The sequence below is a fragment of the Budorcas taxicolor genome, chromosome 15, assembly GCF_023091745.1.
Source record: "Budorcas taxicolor isolate Tak-1 chromosome 15, Takin1.1, whole genome shotgun sequence".
Classification (NCBI taxonomy): Eukaryota; Metazoa; Chordata; class Mammalia; order Artiodactyla; family Bovidae; genus Budorcas; species Budorcas taxicolor.
The window spans coordinates 55,358,769-55,378,268 of NC_068924.1; the positions used below are offsets into that span (position 1 = coordinate 55,358,769).

The 19,500-nt window shown below is 37.6% G+C and overlaps 1 protein-coding gene across 1 annotated transcript in view; it reads left to right on the plus strand.

The window, feature by feature from the left end:
- Positions 1-19,500, plus strand: part of ANO3 (anoctamin 3) — a 445,447-nt gene that overhangs the window by 380,840 nt on the left and 45,107 nt on the right. The window contains 3 exon segments of the mRNA XM_052652757.1: positions 14,946-15,028; positions 15,450-15,590; positions 16,127-16,291. Of these exon segments, the coding sequence (XP_052508717.1) occupies positions 14,946-15,028; positions 15,450-15,590; positions 16,127-16,291 (389 nt within the window).

Here is a 19,500-nt window from a genome sequence, read left to right on the forward strand (position 1 = left end):
GCTTGTCTTAGTCATAAGAAACAGCCAGACATGTAGCTGGTATCCCAGGGAGAACTCACATTTTACTCAGAGTGGACTTTCCAGTCTTGCATTATATTTTGCTGTCCCTCACTGAAAATGCCACAGTAAATGAAGATGTAAGGAATTACGCTTCTAGAGATGCCTTTTATGAGAGGGTATTAAGGGAGAGAAGACTTAACTAGCCAGAAGGTAGGATTCTGTTGAGAACCCATATCATTCACTTTATTTGATTTTAAAAGAAAGAAACAAACAAAAAGGAAAACATGACTTTCCTCCAGGAACTAATACATTTCAAGAGTTTGAGAACATCATTCTAATGATAAGACAGAGGAATGTATAAGCCCAGAAAAATATATAGAATGTCATACTCCCTGCGAACTCGGGCATTTTCAGTCATAAACTTCAATACTGAAATAATTAGGTGGAAGAGTGTTAAGTTTAGAAAGATTGTGTCTCCAAGAGAAATATTCGGGACCCAAATTCCTGGGTTTTCAGCCTTCTATTGTTTCACTGTTTGTAGAAATAGTCTCTATGGGTTGGTTAGAAGACAGTGGTAAGCATTATATCGAGCTCTCTATAATAAAAGAATCCATACATAGCCACAAACTGAAAATAATTATAAGAAACTTAATGCCTGTCTTTGATCCATGGGAGGTCTTTTGCAGCAACCAGCTTAGCCTTTTAGATTTCCATTGAGTGCTCTACATGTACACATACCATGTTAAGTAAAATATACACACATCATTTTGCCAGTTTTTGATTAAGAAGATCTTTGGTAAAGATATAAAGCTTCATAATTCCTTGCATTAGCAGATTATTTTCAAAAAGCTGTCATGTTCTAATACTTTAGCAAGAACCATTGAGCCAAATGCATAATTTAAATCTAAATACTCAGTTTATATTCTCGCAGCCACTTTTGCTTTAAACATTTTGAAGCTTGTTACTAAGATCTGACTTAAGGAAATTCGCCCTTACAATCATGTAGGTTTGAAGCAAGTTTTTTTCTTTAACTCTTCAGCTGGTTTCATCATCTAGAGAATTTGGCAATAATTCTTAAAGTTAACTCACTTAGCACGAATGCTCTTTTGGAAGATAATTACTTGATGAAACAGCTACCTGTCTTCACAAAGGGTCTCTGTAGGTACTTGCCAGACTGGTCTGCCAAAAGTTCAACTGGCTTTGATTCTCTTTGGTAAATAAGAGAAAGAGAGAAAGAGAGAGATGAGACCAAGGATCTGATATAATCCAGCATGCACTTACCTTCAGGTCTAGGAGGTGTTTACAAACAGAAACTGAAGTATCACAGCCGTCCTGACCGCAGGGAGTCTGCCATGCATTAGAGAAAACAGATGGGTTAAGTGTACAGATGTCCCACTGGGCAGGAGGGTGCCAGAGAAATGAAGTGAGGTGAGGCTGGCTGTATCTTGCTTGTGTAATAGAGCACCCAAGAACCTGACTGACCTGCTTCTCAGCTGTCAGCATGAAGCTATCACCTCATTCAGGCCTTTAAAAAAAAAGAGAAAAAGAAAGCCCAACCCTCCAGCTTTCATAGGTTGGTTGCTTTGACTTCAGGACAGGCTAGTTCTCTTTTGGATGTTGGAAAACAAAGGACATATGTTTCTTGCCCTCAGTGAAAAAAAGCGGGACAGAGAGTTTGGTCCTGGTCACTGCTGTATCAGGGATTTCTGACACATGCTGGGTTCCCCTTTGCAGGTGAGGAAACCATAGTGAGTCAGTCCTGCACCTGTTGCTCAAGTGACCTCACCTGCATGCTGTTCTCCAAACACATAAACAAATCTTTTTTTCCCCATTGTGGGGATGCCCGATTTGTGTACTCACAACCTGAATGGACAAAGTGTTGTCTGCTGTGCGCTGAAACTAGATTTATAGAAAGTCACACTTCAGACAGTGGATTACTGTGCATCAGATCCTTGAGAAAGCTGTAAAATATTAAGTTAGAAATCAGCACCAGGACTGAGGTGGGGTTTCTTGCCGACTCTCGGAAGTTTGGGGGAGGTGGTAACTGGGGCCTGACTGAGAACGGCCATGTGATCCCAAGTAATCCTGGCAGCCTGCTCAATTAGTTTCCATCCTGTGTTCTCTTTGCTTTTCCTCTCAACTTAGAAGCCGAAGAGTTTCAGAAGAGCCTAAGTAATGCTTGATTAAATACTAGAGTTGAATAACAACCTGGGCATACTTCCTTTCACGGCTTGTAAAAGGGAGAAGAGTGAAACTGCACTTTCTGGGAGATACCGCACATCAATATTTGGGGACAGGCGCCAGGGTCTGTTCAGTTCAGTAAGCCTGAGGTTCATGCTTAGTTTCTGTTGCACAAGGAGATAGGTTTCCAACTGCTGAGAGAGAAAATGAAACTTCAGCTAAAGTTCAGGGGCTTTAAATCGAATGCAAAGAATCTGCTCAGTTAATTGGTTCAAGAAAGAACAAGGTAATTCTATAGTTTCAAATTTTCTGAAGCCCAAAGTCCTTCAGAGTTTGATTAGAAATTAAGCCAATTAAGCCTAAAATATGTTCACTTAAAAGATATTTAAGCTATATCTGCACCGGTAGGAAGAAAAGCAAGTTCAGTTTAATCAAATAACTAGTTACTGAGAAATGGCTTAATAAAATTCAACTGGTTATTTTCAGATTAGCTAGTTACTAGGGAAAAAACACAACTGAATAAATATTTTTATATCTGTGCTTAGAGAACTGATCATGACTTGGCAGGATTGGGTGTACCGTACATACCCTTAGGGATTTTCCTAGATATGTGCATGAATACATTACCACGTTCTACTTGGCATAGTAATCATGGCCTATACCAGGCAAGGAAATTACAAGGTACTTCTGCTTCAACTGTGCTTTCACTGCCACAAGAGTCAAAGTTAATCTCCAGTGACCCCCTTTTCTGAAGACGCTAGCTGTGGCCTCAGAATCCTTTTCACTACTGCCCTCCTGACAGCCTTAACCAATTGAGTAGACCTGACCCTAGAGATAAACCTTGTTTACCTTCCCTGTCGTGAGCACATCTGGAAGCAAAGTTATAAAATGAAAACTATGCATAAATTTAATGCCTCAGTTATTACTTAGCTCACGTAGTTGTGATCAGACACCTTTATGGAAGCACCTGAGTTGGAGTTAAAAAGTAATTTCTTGCCAAACAAGTCTTGCTGAGATGCATTTCCAGGTGTACCACAGTCTAGGTAAGACCTATCCCATTTTGGACCTGAAGAACTCAACAGTAAGGAACAATTACCCAACAATTTCATCTGCCAAACCAGCTGAGATGACATACATAATGTCATACATACATACACAATGCTTACATAATTTGTGTTGTACTTACGTACCATCTATGGAGGCTTTCATCTAGCACTCTCCAACTGCTTTACACCCATTAATTAAACCTCATAATATATAATGGAAGAAGAACGACTGCCTCTTTGTCTTAAATGGTGGAACCACTCACCAGTGGAGTTTCCAGAACATGAAGTCACATTATTGTCACTGATGGATCTGAAAACAGAACCAGATTGTGGCTTGACACCATGTCTCAGATAAAACCAAAATATTGTTCTAGGTCCAAAATGGTATCTTTACAAACCCTATTGCATCACATGTGTGATACTGACATCACACATATGGAATTTGTTTCCATAGGTTAAATTCATTATTAGCAGGTTATGAGCCTAAAACAGGTTCTATGTTGAGTTTATGTTTTGTCTCCCCAGAGAAACCTAGGATTTTTAAGCAATAAAAAAAAATTTGAGTAAAAATAAGGTAAAGTGAAAGTGAAGTCGCTCAGTCGTGTCCGACTCTTTGCGACCCCATGGACGGTAGCCCACGAGGTTCCTCCTTCCATGGGATTCTCCAGGCAAGAATACTGGAGTGGGTTGCCATTTCCTTCTCCAGGGGTCTTCCTGACCCAGGGATCGAACCCAGGTCTCCCACATTGCAGGCAGACACTTTAACCTCTGAGCCACCAATATCATGGTTATATTATCTGAGGATATGTCAATGATATTCTTTACAAGTACAATGGAAATTGGCGACTGGAAAATTTCCTTGGGATGTTAACAGCTGTTTTAGTATTCTGTTAGAAGAGAAGTAGAGGGATCATTCTCATGAGTGCTAACACTTATTTAGCATACAAGGTTTTTTTTTTTTTTTCTAAGTCATATGGTATTATAGCATGATCTTCATTTAACTGTAACTTCTTGGAAAGGTTAAACACTCTATTTTGGTGCTAAGGACAATGCCTTTTGTTAAGCAGAGGTTTTGAAATAGCATATACATCTCATACATATGGGCATAAATGGGGATCTGATGAAGGTTATAAATTGGACATGTCAGATACAAACTTTAATTCAGGCATAGTTCAAGGAAGTAAATTACATAACCATAACAAAACCTGTTGCACTCATATCTACACATTTAAAGGAACATGTTTTCTCAGTAAACATCCTTATAAAAACAAGAAATTAAAATGAAGTTGATGCTGAAACCTATCTGATTGTAATAAGTCGTAGGTGTCCATGGATACCTAGATTGATTGAAAAACAAAAAGGCCATTGACTTAACAACTTAAGAGAAGCATTTATAATAAATTTTATATTTTAAGCTTAATATTTATTAAATTTTGGAATGAATTCTATTGTTTTATTAATTGAAGTGATAATCCAGGTGTTTTAAAGAGACATATCCATTCTGATGTTTAAAATTGTTTTAATTATTTTAATTTCTGTCTGTATTTTTTTGTTTCAAAGAAGTATGACAAGGTAATCAATAAACATTTTCAGGCATAAATATAAAGGATAATATTCTGAGGTAGAAATAGAATAGAATTGGATTTAAAGGTAAAATGGAACCATTAAAATGTTTCAGTAGATAAGAAGAGCCTTCTGAAAGTATATATCTTGAAGGGATATGAATTAGGTATAAAAGACCAACATAAAAGTTGTATTTTAAAATGTCAGTTTTTATAATTCACTGGAAATTGCATCATTTGCCACAATTAACATATATGATGAAAATAAATTTTGGATGTCATCAGTTCAGTTCAGTTCATTTCAGTTGCTCAGTCGTGTCCAACTCTTTGCGACCCCATGAATCACAGCACGACAGGCCTCCCTGTCCGTCACCAACTTCTGGAGTTCACTCAAACCCATGTCCATTGAGTCAGTGATGTCATCCAGCCATCTCATCTTCTGTCGTCCCCTTCTCCTCTTGCCCTCAATCCTTCCCAGCATCAGAGTCTTTTCTAATGAGTCAACTCTTCGCATGAGGTGCGCAAAGTACTGGAGCTTCAGCTTTAGCATCATTCCCTCCAAAGAACACCCAGGACTGATCTCCCTTAGGATGGACTGGTTGGATCTCCTTGCAGTCCAAGGGACTCTCAGGAGTCTTCTCCAACACCACAGTTCAAAAGCATCAGTTCTTCAGCACTCAGCTTTCTTCACAGTCCAACTCTCACATTCATATATGACCACTGGAAAAACCATAGCCTTGACTAGATGGACCTTTGTTGGCGAAAGTAATGTCTCTGCTTTACAATATGCTATCTAGGTTGGTCATAAGTCATAAATATACATAATATGATACATAGTTCTATAAACTTATTTGAGGTTACAAAAATTTTGAAGACCACTGATTTAATGCATTACTTTTCCACTAATTTCTAAGGATTCAGAATATTTTACTGGGCATTTTTCTATAATAATTAGGGCCTGACACAGTAACAGGTTTACTCTCTTCTAGTTCCATTAAAGGAAAAAAAAAAAAAAAAAAAGCCAGAGAGGGTTTCAGAGCTTTTGCCAAAATGTGATGGAAACATGTCAAAAGTAAATATTACTTTCTTCAGGATGTTACCATTGCCAGTGTGCTCATACTCTACCCTGTATGTTACTACAGTAGATTTGTTAGCATAAGGTGGCCCTACAGCATCTTTATTTGGTGTGAGATCTCTGCGGCTCCTTCTCTGGCTGTGTTCTCTGTTGAATCCTGGTCTGGCTACTTACTGGTTCTGTAACCTGAACTATCATATCCAAAGACTACTTTCTCATTTGTATAATACAGAATGAGATATCTACCTCCTAGGTAGATATCCTAGACAATGGGGAACCAAAAGATAAAGTAGGTAAAGTATTATGTGTTGCTTGATGCTAAATAAGGGCTTATCAATGGTAACTATAATAATTTTAAAGATGGTAATTTCATTATAGAATCTTTAGATGGCCATTGCCTAATTTATCAACTATATGATGTATTTTGATATAATTTAATTAAATCAAGTTACAACTGGTTTTAAATATAATAAAGTGGCAAAACTGGCAACTTGATAATATTGTAGTTTATTTTTCTACCTTTAAGAAGAGATCCAAGTGATTTATTAATCCTGCCTTTAAAAAAATCAAGATGGATAATTTAAAAATCTTGTCATTTCTAATTTGTTTCTTTCTGGTTTGAAAAGTTAGAGTAAATAAGTAATAACCTCACAACTTTGCCAACAAAGGTCCATCTAGCCAAGGCTCTGGTTTTTCCAGGAGTCATGTATAGAAGTGAGGGTTGGACTATAAAGAAAGCTGAGTGCCGAAGAACTGATGCTTTTGAACTGTGGTATTGGAGAAGACTCTTGAGAGTTCCTTCTACTGCAAGGAGATCCAACCACTCCATCCTAAAGGAAATCAGTCCTGAGTGTTCATTGGAAGGACTGATGGTGAAGCTGAAACTCCAATGTTTTGGCCACCTGATGTGAAGAGCTGACTCATTTGAAAAGCCCCTGATGCTGGGAAAGATTGAAGGCAGAAGGAGAAGGGGACGGCAGAGGATGAGATGGTTGGATGGCATCACTGACACAATGGACATAGGTTTGGGTAAACTCTGGGAATTGGTGATGGATAGGGTAGGCCTGGTGAGCTGCGGTCCATGGGGTCACAAAGAGTCAGACACAACTGAGCGACTGAAATGAACTGAACTGAACTGAACTGAACCTCATAACAAAAGAGTTTTTAAGAGTTTATTTGCTGAGTGTTCTCAGCACTGAGCCATGACCTGGAGAGGAGCAGAGTGAAGAGAGAGTGAGATACCTAGGCTAGGTCTATATACTTTAAGAGTCCAGATTTGTTCCTTGGCTCAAAAGCAGGGATAGAAAAAAAAGAAGTTATTCATGACGTAAAGGGGATTTTGACATTAAGTTCATGGGCAAAAAATAACAATGACAAGGGTTTTTCTCATCTGTTTAGAGGACTAGGAGCAATATAAACATTTTGCAAAGAACAATGAAAACATGTTAGGTTTAACTAAGCTGACAGTTCTATAAGCTCTTAGCGACAGTAAAAGGAAGGCAGTTTTGTGTTGCATCAGGAGAGAATCCTTATTAAAAATGCCTAGTGTTGTAAATCCTCTTCTCTGAATGAATAATTTAAACCAATAACCCTGCCATAAGTGTCACAGGGAGCTGATCTTCTAGGGTCCAGTTCATGTGGGGACAAGTCTACTATACTTTCTGAACTTTCGCAGCATTACTAGTACAACAACAATAACTTCATTTCTTGAACATGGAGCTGTTGAGGATTTTGTGAGTTAAGTATGTGTAAAACATTTGAACAGGCTATCTGGAACATTTGTGTCTGATGCACAATAGCTATTCATTGGAAGGAGATACGCAATTTTGGAAGCTCTCTTTAGGAAAAAAAATGCAAAATAAAAATATCAAAAGTTTGCAAATTTTAAAAATTTCAAATGCTACATAAAATCAAAATCCATAGAAGTAATAATATTTTAATTAGTTAGTTGCCTAACACATCTCTGTAAATGCTTTTGTCTTACTTTTTTATCTGCATTTTTTTTATTATCTCTGCATGTTTTGGTCACTCAGTCGTGTCGAACTCTTTGCGACACCATGTACTGTAGCCTGCCAGGCCCCTCTGTCCACGGAGTTCTCCAGGCCAAGAATACTGGCGTGTGTTGCCATTTCCTTCTCCAGGGCATCTTCCCGACCTAGGGATCGAACCTGTGTCTCCTACATTGCAGGCAGATTTCTTACCATCTGAGCCACTAGGGAATCCCAATCTCTGTGTATGATGTTTAAAAAGATATTTCACGGAAGGAATGGAGAAGTCATTCAGTTTTTCCTCTTTCTCTAGCACAATTAATTGAAAATTATTTTATTATTTTTGACAGTTTTAAAAAAGATTTATTAATTTGTTTTGCTGCCTCAAGTCTTGGCTGTGGCACATGGGATCTTCATTGCATCATGTGGGATCTTTGAGGATGCTACACAAACTCTCCAGTTGTTGAGAATGGTGCCCAGACTCTCCAGTTAAGGTGTGGGGGCTTTGTTGCTCCACAGCATGTGGGATCTTAGTTCCCTGATCAGGGGTTAAACCTTTGTTCCCTACATTGCAAGGCAGATTCTCAACTGCTGGGCTACCAGGCAGTTCAGTTCAGTTCATTTCAGTCGCTCAGTTGTGTCCGACTCTTTGCAACCCCATGAATCGCAGCACGCCAGGCCTCCCTGTCCATCACCATCTCCCGGAGTTCACTCAGACTCACGTCCATCGAGTCCGTGATGCCATCCAGCCATCTCATCCTGCGTCATCCCCTTCTCCTCCTGCCTCCAATCTCTCCCAGCATCAGAGTCTTTTCCAGGCAAGTCCCCATTATTAGCAGTTTTGAAAAGCTTATTTCAACTTCATAATTGATAATGCTATGTGCATTTTTAATATTGTTGGAACTCTGAGAAAATCTCTAGTGTGTTTCATATATGACTTAAAGTTTGTGAAATAATTCCCATGGAGTAGTTTCTGGCCCCATATATTTTAGATCTTATTTCCCTTCCATTACCATAGAGCATGTGCATCTCTTCATACATCCCCTAGCCTGGCACCTGAAAGAGTCAGCATGTAACTGGAGGAGTCACCTCAGAAGCCATTGCTACATTAGGATAACTGGCAATGATTGAACAACACTTGGAAGTGCCTGCAAATCACATAAACATATCTCACCAAATGCAAACTAAATGTATCCCTAATTATTGAAACCTTGCAAGACTTAGCTATCAAAATCACTTGGCCACTCCCTCAGCCATATTTGGAAAAATCAGAGATACTGGCTATGTCTACAGGGAACTATTAGACACATCAAAATTGTAAATAGAAGCAGTTTAATTATTCTGGGACAAACTGTTTGCTTGAAGTGTGAACCAAGAAGCATTATGCTTACTTCTACATGTCCATCTTCACAAATTCAGATACTGTGGTCTAATAAAGGAAAAATAATAGTCTTTTCAGACAATTAAGTTATAACGTGTCAGATTTTTATTTGAGTCTGACTGCAAAGGAAAAGTCTTCTAAAAAACCAATGCAAAGATTTCTATCTTGGTAGAGACATTTATGAGGAAATTGTTAGTAATCATTTTTAGACTCCAAAGGAAAAAAAAAAAAAGGGTGTCAGACTAGACTTCTGATTAATAGGTCACTCTCAATCTCATTTAGGTCTATTAGAAATCTGCTCAAACATTTTGTCTGTGATGCTAATTGCTTCCCAGAAGGATGTTGCAGATTATGTAGCTCAAAAAGTTCTGTATCAGACCATGTTTAGCAATAGTTTTTCCTTTAGTATAGAAAAAGGTCAGTGTTTGGGTTAGATCTGAATTTCAGCCAAGTGACTTCCTCAGGTAACTTAATCTCCAAGAGCTTCGATTTGCTCTGCTGAAGGAGATAATAATCTTTATTTCACCTGGGTTGTTGTGGAAATGATAGGAGCTAATTAAAAATATGTCTAACACAAAGTCTGGAAATTTGAAAGTGCTCTATAACAGTAGTTTTCTTCTTCCTCTTTGAGACTATGATGCAACTCATTTTCTTTTTTTTTCTTTGTGCACTCTAATAATAGACATTGCGCTCTCAAAAATAATTTTGAATTGAATTATTTATTCTAGCAGTGGTCCCCAACCTTTTTGGCACCAATGACCAGTTTCATGGGCTTCCCTGATGGCTCAGTTGGTAAAGAATCTGCCTGCAATGCAGGAGACCCTGGTTTGATTCCTGGGTTGGGAGGATCCACTGGAAAAGAGATAGGCTATCCACTCCAGTATTCCTGGCTTCCCTGGTGGCTCAGCTGGTAAAGAATGTGCCTGCAATGTGGGAGACGTAGGTTTGATTCCTGGGTTGGGAAGATCCCCTGGAGAAGGGAACAGCTACCCACTCCAGTATTCTGGCCTGGAGAATTCCATGGACTGTATAGTCCAGGGGGTTGCAAAGAGTCAGACATGACTGACAGCTTTGACTTCACTGCCCGTCACCAGTTTTATGGAAGACAGGTTTTCACTGGACCAGGGGCAGGGGAATGGAGTCAGGATGATTCAAGCGCATTGCACTTATCATGCATTGATTTCTAATCTGACGCCACCACTGATCTGACAGGAGGTACTGGTCCGTGGCCCAAAGGTTGGGGACCTCTGCTCTAGAGGCAGCTTTACTCTTTTAAATACAAAGGAAGAAAAATAACAATATAAACGGTTTGCTGGGTCACCAGAAAAAGATGGGCAGTGTTATGACAGATATGACTGAATTTTTATAAAACAGTCAAAATATAAATAATTGAAAAAGCATGTTTCCTACAGAAAAATATATAGTAGCTTTATTCAGTGAAACCAAGAACTTTGTCTACCAAGTTCCCTATGTATAATAACTAACAGAGTGTTGAAAAAAAGATTATTATAATCTATTATGGGACTTCCCTGCTGGCTCAATGGAAAAGAATTTGCTTGCCAGTGCAGGAGATGTGGGTTCGATCCCAGGGTCAGGAGAGTCCCTGGAGAAAGAAAAGGCACACTCCAGTATTCTTGCCTAGAGAATCCCATGGCTAGAGGAGTCTGGTGGGCTACAGTCCACGGGGTCATAAAGAGTTGAACATGACTTAACGACTAAGCATGAACAACAACATGATCTATTATATTCTTCAAATGAATGAATAATAGTTGGATGTTAAATCACTTATAAATTATACCTTAATTTAAGGTTAATTTGTACAACACCTCTAAGAAGATGATTTTGCTATTCTTGTTTTTAAATTGTGAAAACAAAGGCTTATCATTTTTCATTCATTTGTCCAAGGTCACATAATTAGAAAAGAATATAGGTAGCTCTCAAAACCAGAACATCTGTACCCCAAGCCATGCTCTTTTTCCAGCACCACATTGTCATTCCTAGATGGTCTTTTGGGGGTCATTGTAACTTGATCATGAAGATAAACTGTATTTATGTAAAATATAGTAATTTCTTTGATAGTTGTTGGCATTCACCTATGATGCCAAGTACATTTCTAAGGATTCAGTTCCAGGGGGATGTTTATAAGGTGAAAAGGCAAATATTTAACCATGCTTGGAACTAGGACTCCCTACTGGACAATCAGGATGGATATTGACTTTAGTTCTGGAGCACTTTCCTGGAGGCCAGAGCTGTTCCAGGGGTTAATAATGCTACATGTACCTCATCCTGGTGAAGGTCTCCTGGAGAGGAAGGGCCAACCTATGAGGGGCATGATGCCTTTTGAGGGTTCAGTTATGAATTTTTTTCTTTTTCCCTGTCAAAAATGAACAACCAAGTTCATTTATGACAGAAAAAGAGAAAAGAAAAACAAAAACAAAGAATGGATGCTTTGGAATTGTGAAGACTCTGGAGAAGACTCTTGAGAGTCCCTTGAACAGCAAGATCAAACCATTCAATCCTAAAGGAAGTCAATCCTAAATATTCATTGGAAGGACTGATCCTAAAGCTGAAATTCCCATACTTTGGCCACCTGATGCAAAGAGCCAACTCTGTTGAAAAGACCCTGATGCTGGGAAACATTGAAGGCAAAAGGAGAAGGGGGCAGCAGAGGATGAGATGGTTGTATAGTATCACCAACTCAGTGAACATGAATCTGAGCAAACTCTGGAAGATAGCGAAGGACAGGGGAGCCTGACATGCTGCAGTCCATGGGGTTGCAAAGAGGTGAACATGACTTAGCAACTTAACAAAAACAAATGGTTGTATCTCTGAGTGTCAGTAACATGTCAGCCCTAAATACACTTCTTTAGTAAAATACTTTGGATGGGATTGCCGAAATTGAAGTAGTGACTGTTTATGAATGTGGAATTGTAGGTGACTTCTATTCTTTACAGTTTAATTTACTCATTCAGCATACATTTACTAAAAGCCTAATAAATGGCAGGCATTCCTAGATTTCAGAAGTAAGACAGGGGCTGTTTCTGTTACTTTCATTGGTGTTATATTTATAATCAGAAAATATTCCGCAGAGTTAATTAAAGAAGTTATATCAAATATATGAATGGTAAGAAGAAGAAATGTCCTGAGAAAAATAAATCCAGAACTTTAAACAGATTAAGTTGTATTTATTAAAAATGCATGGCAAAAAAGTTAACAAGTTATTTGTGTAGACACCTAATTTTTTAGCAATTCGTTTAGTATCCATTTTAATGTGAACAGGTGCTACTGAATGCCTACTTAATGTACAAATGCCGATACCATATTGAGTGACAGGAAGAGTTAACTTAGAGAGACACATTCCATCAAATGTAAGAGTCTGCTCTGGTCAAGACTGTGGTGAGAGTTTTCGTATTTTAATATAGCACAATGCTATTTATGCATAGCTTTTTATTTTTTTAATGAAGTTTCCTATGGAGAAGAAGGTCTGATTTTAGAAATTGGTAAGGATTTTCAGTGCTTATATCAAATACTGGCCTTCTCATGTTTTAGAACATAGATATGTATTGTTTTATTTCTTAGTATTTTTAGAGAGACAGAAAGAGAGGAAAATTGGAAGCAAAGTTAGAAAAAGATTCTGTGTCTTTGGACAAAGAGGAAATTTAACCAGACAAGAAGGTCTTGACTAGCCAGTTCTACAACTAACCAGTGGTGACTGAGTCAAGTACAGTCCAGCCCAAATATTCAAAATCTACTATTTCACACATAGGCTCTTTCCATTGATTAATCTACTAGATATTCATGCAAAAAAGCCCTACTAATTGCATTTCTGTAAGGCATTAGCGAGAAAATCAATAACTTATCCTAAGCAGGGAGATTTAAAATGTCCCATATTCATGGCCTTTCTGATAATTGTAGAACCTGTTTAGTGAGGTTTCTGTTTCTACCTCTTGTATAGTGATGTTGCAATGCTGTGTGCGGAAAGCACATTATGCTTGCAGATGTCGCTGAAAAAATATCTGAGGAATGGAGGACTCTGTAGTTGTTCTTGGGTGTTGTCCCCATTGATGAGGCCAAGCATTTGCTCTGACACAATCTCATTTCAGCTGGGTCTCCTTCTAAGAAGGCTTCGAATCCTTATCTCTTCTGGTGAAAATAATACTTGGAATTATTTTGGGGGCTCAATGTATTCAGACATACTTAACTTCATTTGTGTTTGGAACTGACTTCTTGCCCCTGATTCCCCTCTCATTAGCCACTCCCCTTCTTCAAAGTATAGTGAAGTAGTTTTTAAAACTTTTTCAACAATAATTATTTTTCCAAATAAAATTTGAACATGACTGCTCAATATATATTTATATAAAGAAAGGGATTCTCTGCCAAGGGACTCTCTTCCAATGTCTTCAGTGAAATTCCATGGAGCACTCCATGAAAACCTCTGCAATAATGCAAAGAACACTTGCACAGGAATTAGAGTTGCAATCCCTGAATTGTTCAGTAATTAAGCTTATTTATTAAACATTTTTAGTGTGCAAAGCACTAAAATACTAAGGGGGAAAGGCCCTCAAGAGACTTAAACTTCAAGTGTGGGAAAAAACAGGTACAGGAAAAAGTTCTAGATGCTTTGGCAAGATCAGTGATATATATTGATCACTCTGGAGTTTGTTTTTTGTAAATTTAAAATAACTTCAAACTACACATAGAACTGTGCTTTTAAACTGTGGTGCTGGAGAAGACTCTTGAGAGTCCCTTGGACTGCAAGGAGATCCAACCAGTCTATCCTAAAGGAGATCAGTCCTGGTTGTTCATTGGAGGGACTGATGCTGAAGCTGAAACTCCAATACTTCGGCCACCTGATGCGGAGAACTGATTCATTTGAAAAGACCCTGATGCTGGGAAAGATTGAAGGCAGGAGGAGAAGGGGACGACAGAGGATGAGATGGTTGGATGGCATCACTGACACAATGGACATGGGTTTGGGTGGGCTCTGGGATCATGATGGACAGGGAGGCCTGTCGTACTGCGGTTCATGGAGTCACAAAGTGTCAGACACGACTGAGCGACCGAAGTGAACTGAACACATAGAACCTTACTACTGTTAAATGCTTGACCCTGTGATTCTGTTACTCTGTGCCATTGAATTTGGATCACAAGGGAAAGCCGCTGGAAATGATCGTGAGACATGAAGGTACAAGGACTGGATGGAGCATGTGCATCTGTGAAATCTTTGTAACGCTGAGAAAAGTATGCGTGATAGTCAGCGGGATAGTGAAAAAATAAATGCATAGTTGCTAAGGAGCAGAATTACTGGGCAGATCATCTTCAAGTATTTTGAAATGCTCTTCTACCTCCACAATGCACAGGAAACCCAGCTTTTCCCTGATAACTAAGCTCCCTTTTCCACTGAAGGCCTCTTATCCTCCAGCTTCATCTCCAATCCAGTTTCACAAGATCAAGGTCATGCTAACAAAAGTCTCTGCTTACTTATTCCAATAAAAAGAATCACTCTCCATTGAGAGTGCATGTTTATAATTTACATAGAAGAAGGTAAGGGAAGAAAAATTGCAGCTGTATGAATTTAATATAAATGTGGTTAATTTTAATTATTTAATAATATGATGTAAATGCATCAATTCAAAGAAGAAAGGCAATGATGACACAATGTGATGTCTCAGGTAAGAATTATAATAGTAATATTATTATCCTTATTTATAGCCACAGTCTTCCTGGAGTTTTGGAAAAGGAGAAGAAGTACACTAACCTATACTTGGGACCTTATTGAATGGGAAGAAGAGGAGGTAAGATGTTAAGAGACCAGGAGATAAGAAACTGGAATAACATATGATGTAGGAAATCACTCACTGCCTTAATGTCTAAGCAGGAAGCAGCTAAACACAATTCAGTTTTCCCTTGATTTTTTTTTTTTGCTTTACTAATAACCTTGTTATTTTATGAATATAATAGACACCAGTGATGAAATATGTACTTTTTTCAGAGCACTTCTATAATGTTTCCTTAAATTCCATTAGTGGAAAATCATGCTAATTAAAATATAGCTTACGGTTTATTTGGAAATTATCTTGCATCTAAATTTTTACAAGTTGCTTCTTTGCCAAGACTCGACATAGAAGTAGGCCAAATTCCAAGAATTTAGTCAATATTGGACGATTTTTCAAATTTATGCCTTAGATATTTACTTAACTTTAGTTTTTCTCATAGGAAACCCTTCGTCCCCAGTTTGAGGCAAAGTATTACAAAATGGAGCGAGTGAATCCTATCAGTGGAAAACCTGAACCACATCAGCCTTCCTCAGACAAAGTCACTCGTCTTCTTGTTTCTATCTCAGGAATATTCTTCATGGTAAAGTAGAACCATCAATCTCAGAATATTATGGGATTCCAGGTTTAGAAGGAAGTTCTAAAATACCAACTCATTCTGTGACCCTGAGGGGGTAAGAAACTGTATCCTGTTCAGTAGGTTGGTGGTACATACATACTATTAAACAAAATAAAAGTCACAGCAGGTCATGCAGTAATTGCAGAAGGAGTTTGTATATATTTTTAAATAAAATACTGTCTGGGAGAAACAAAGATCATCTAAGAAAAAATGGAAATTATGTAAGTCGTCCTAAAATTAGATCCTCTGCTTTAAAACCAAGCAATCATGTGACAGCTGAGATTTGAAAAACATATCACACTAAAACAACTGAGTCTTACACTGTTTATTTTGACTCTAATGTAACTCAGTTCTTTAAAGGAAATTTTAAATTTATGTACACTTTCTTGGAAAAGTAAATTTCTTTAGCTTTGGGGGTCAATGTTTTGGATCTATGTTGCTGCTTTTATTTTTTCAATAATGCAAAATGTGGATGTCTCTTCTGGTCTCCCATTTTGTAGATTTCTCTGGTGATCACTGCAGTGTTTGCAGTTGTGGTGTATCGCCTGGTTGTCATGGAACAGTTTGCATCATTCAAGTGGAATTTCATCAAACAACACTGGCAGTTTGCAACTTCCGCTGCTGCAGTCTGTATCAATTTTGTAATCATTATGGCACTGAATGTTGTAAGTGTTTACAATTTTTCAGTAGGTGTCAAGTAGGTGAATAGAGGAAAGGTCTGTGTTTCCTTTATATTTGCATTGGATTTATAAGAAGCCAAAATAAGGCCAAGTATCATTTCTGGCAAAGACAAGTTTGGCTTAACAGGAAGTATTTCATTTATGTGGTTTACATGATTTTTTTAAAAATTAAAATCCATGATAGTTGTATTGTCTTCCTTGCTCTTTGAATTTATAGTTTATTTATTTGTTTTTATTTTTGGTGTGCTGGGTCTTTGTTGCTTTGCACAGGATTTATCTAGTTGCAACAAGTGAGGGCTGCTCTGCTTGGTAGCGCCCTGGCTTCTCATTGCGGTGGCTTCTCTTGTGGAGCACCGGCTCTAGGCCCATGAACTTCAGCAGCTTTGACACACAGGTGCATGTGGAATCTTCCCAAACCAGGGATTGAACCAATGTCCCCTGCATTGGCAGTGGATTCCTATCCACTGCACCAGCAGGGAAGTCTTGGGTTTATAACTTGGTTTAGTGATAGTTTCCACTCATCAAGTATCTAGTGTGTGCTGGAAATGGTGCTAGGCTCTTTTTATTCATGATGCTATGCTCTTTTCATTCAGATAAGGAATTGTTAAGATTAGAAAACCAGTCCAACAAATTCAAACTCTGAGAATTTATTGGAAAGATATAGGAAATTCTGTTTGAAAGTGTAGCCTTGTTACCTGCAAGACCTCATGTGAAAAGGAAAACAGCTTCTCCATTTGCATTTCTCTGAGACTAAGTATTTTTTCCTCCCTTCCTTTCTTCCTTCCTCTTCATCTTTCTGTCTTTCTCTCCCCGTTTCTCCTTTCTCTCTCTCTCTCTTCCTTTCTTCCATTCCCATCTTTTTTTTTTTTTAACAGTGATTCTATTTGCATTTGTTTTCATGGGGAAGAGACTGTTTTTATCAGCAAAAGACTATATTGCCTAACAATGGCCTCTGTTTCAGTGTCTGGTGTGCTGGTACATTGATATGCTTTTCTTATCTTTGTTGACTCTAACTTCATGACCATGTTGGTCACTTTCTGTAGTTTATTTAACTTAGATCATCCAGTATTTTAAAGTGCTAATTTCTCAGAGAGTACATGTAATTGGTTCAACATCATATATACCAATTAACTTGTGAACTAAATATCTGTGGCTGAGAGGACATTATGCTTAGGTCTGCCCCTTTAGCAAGGTCTGTGGTTGGGGTCCTATTTTCTCTGAAAACAGAAGGCATTGACTGGCTCATTTAGAACAATTTATTTCCTTTAATTCTTCCAACACCACCACAAGGTCAATATTCTCTTCATTATATAAATAAGGAAACTACAGTTCAGAGAGCTTAAATAACTTGTCCCAGATTGTGCATTTAGTAAGTATTAGTGCTTTCATATTTATTTACATGATGATTCATGTAGAGAGCTGACCAATACATAAACAGGTAATATGCATCTGGCTCCAACCTAGATTGACACTGGTGTTATATGATTAGTTGAGAAGGGACTGGAATCATTTTCTATTTAACTTTAAAATAATCAGGGAAGTTCTTGAGTGAAAGTGAATAGTCACTTCAAGAAACGGGTAAATTTCAATGCAAGGACAATAGTTAATATTTTCTACTGGAGTTTGCTTTCTTCAGGTTCAGTTTATTTGTAGAAGGAGAATATTTTTTTACCAAATCTCCAAGTAAGCCATACAGTATTTTAATTTATGCTTTTGACTCATGGATTGAAATGAACAATAAACATAGAAAAACTACAGAGCTAGAATTAAGAGGCCTGTGTGGTAATCTATGAAAGATAGTATAGGTTGTATGTTGCATAAAATCACCACAGTGAAAGAGGAGCCATTCACAGCATGGATTTTATACAATAGATTTTTATATCTTTCATTCTTATTTTAATTGTTCTAGCAGATAGTGAAAGAGAAATTGTTTATCTAAGGAAAGAAGGCTTTAGTGTTAATGTATTTATTTCTAGGTAACACTAGTGATAAGCTAGTATGATTTTAAATTGATTCATTTTCCTAATCTTGGTAGGTTGGTTGAATATTAACTTTTAATATTATTTAAGTACATGACATACAGTTACATAAGAAGGATATACAATTTCACTTGATTTCAATTGGAACACACTCGCATTTTGAAGAATGACAATAGAATGTTAATAGTGGTTATATTTCAAGAGTGCGATAATATTTGGTTTAATATTTTTTTTCTGTTCATTCAAATGTTTTTCTCCATATGTAGGTTTTGGTTTATAATCAGAAAAAATAATCTTTACTCTTAATACATTATACCATGATATAAAATCTGGAACAAATCAGAATTGGAATGTACTTTATTTTTACTTTGTATATAAGTCACTCATGAAACCACAGCCACTTGGGTAGCTTTAGGTAGCAATTTTAGGTCATTTTTAAAACTTTGTCCTTTACCAAGTAAGCAAAAGGCTTACTGATGGCTGCATAGCATCCCAGGACACTCACACACAGGCGTGCACACACGCACACACTCTCTCTCTGTCTCTTTCTCTCTCTCTGTTCCTTCTGTTCTCATTGTTGCTCTCTCCCTCTCTCCTGCCCCTCTGAACACTGTCCAGGCTTTCATCAGTTTGTATTGTCAGTTCCTCAACATACTGTCCAGATAAAAAGTAATGGACTTTAAACACAGGCAAAACAAAGATTTGCTCCTTGACCTGTGTGATCCTGACTACCCTGCATAACATCTTTGAACTTTAATTTCTTGATCTTTCAAATGAGGGTAATAGGACAAATGCCTGGGGGGATTGAAAGATGGAATGAAATCTGCTTCTAGTGAATAGAAGTGTTCAATAAATGCTCATTTTCTTCCTATTTGTTCAACGCTTTGAATTTTTATTTCTCTTTATAAGTCCATTTATACTCTCATTTCCTTTCCTACAAAATACCGCATTTTCTTTATTTTTTTCCATTTTTCTCATCTTCAAATAATAGAGTTTGATTATTGCCCTTTAGTTCAAGATACAGGAATGCTGATGATCTTTCCTTTGATCCTTCTAAATTCTTCAGGCCATATCTGCATTTGTTAATAATTTTTTATTCTTTGTTCTTTAAAAATTATCTGCTACCTGTAAATATGTATATACTCATAGTGCTGGTAGAGAGAAAATGAATCACATATAGGTTGTTGTATTATGTGTTTTCATCAAATATATGTC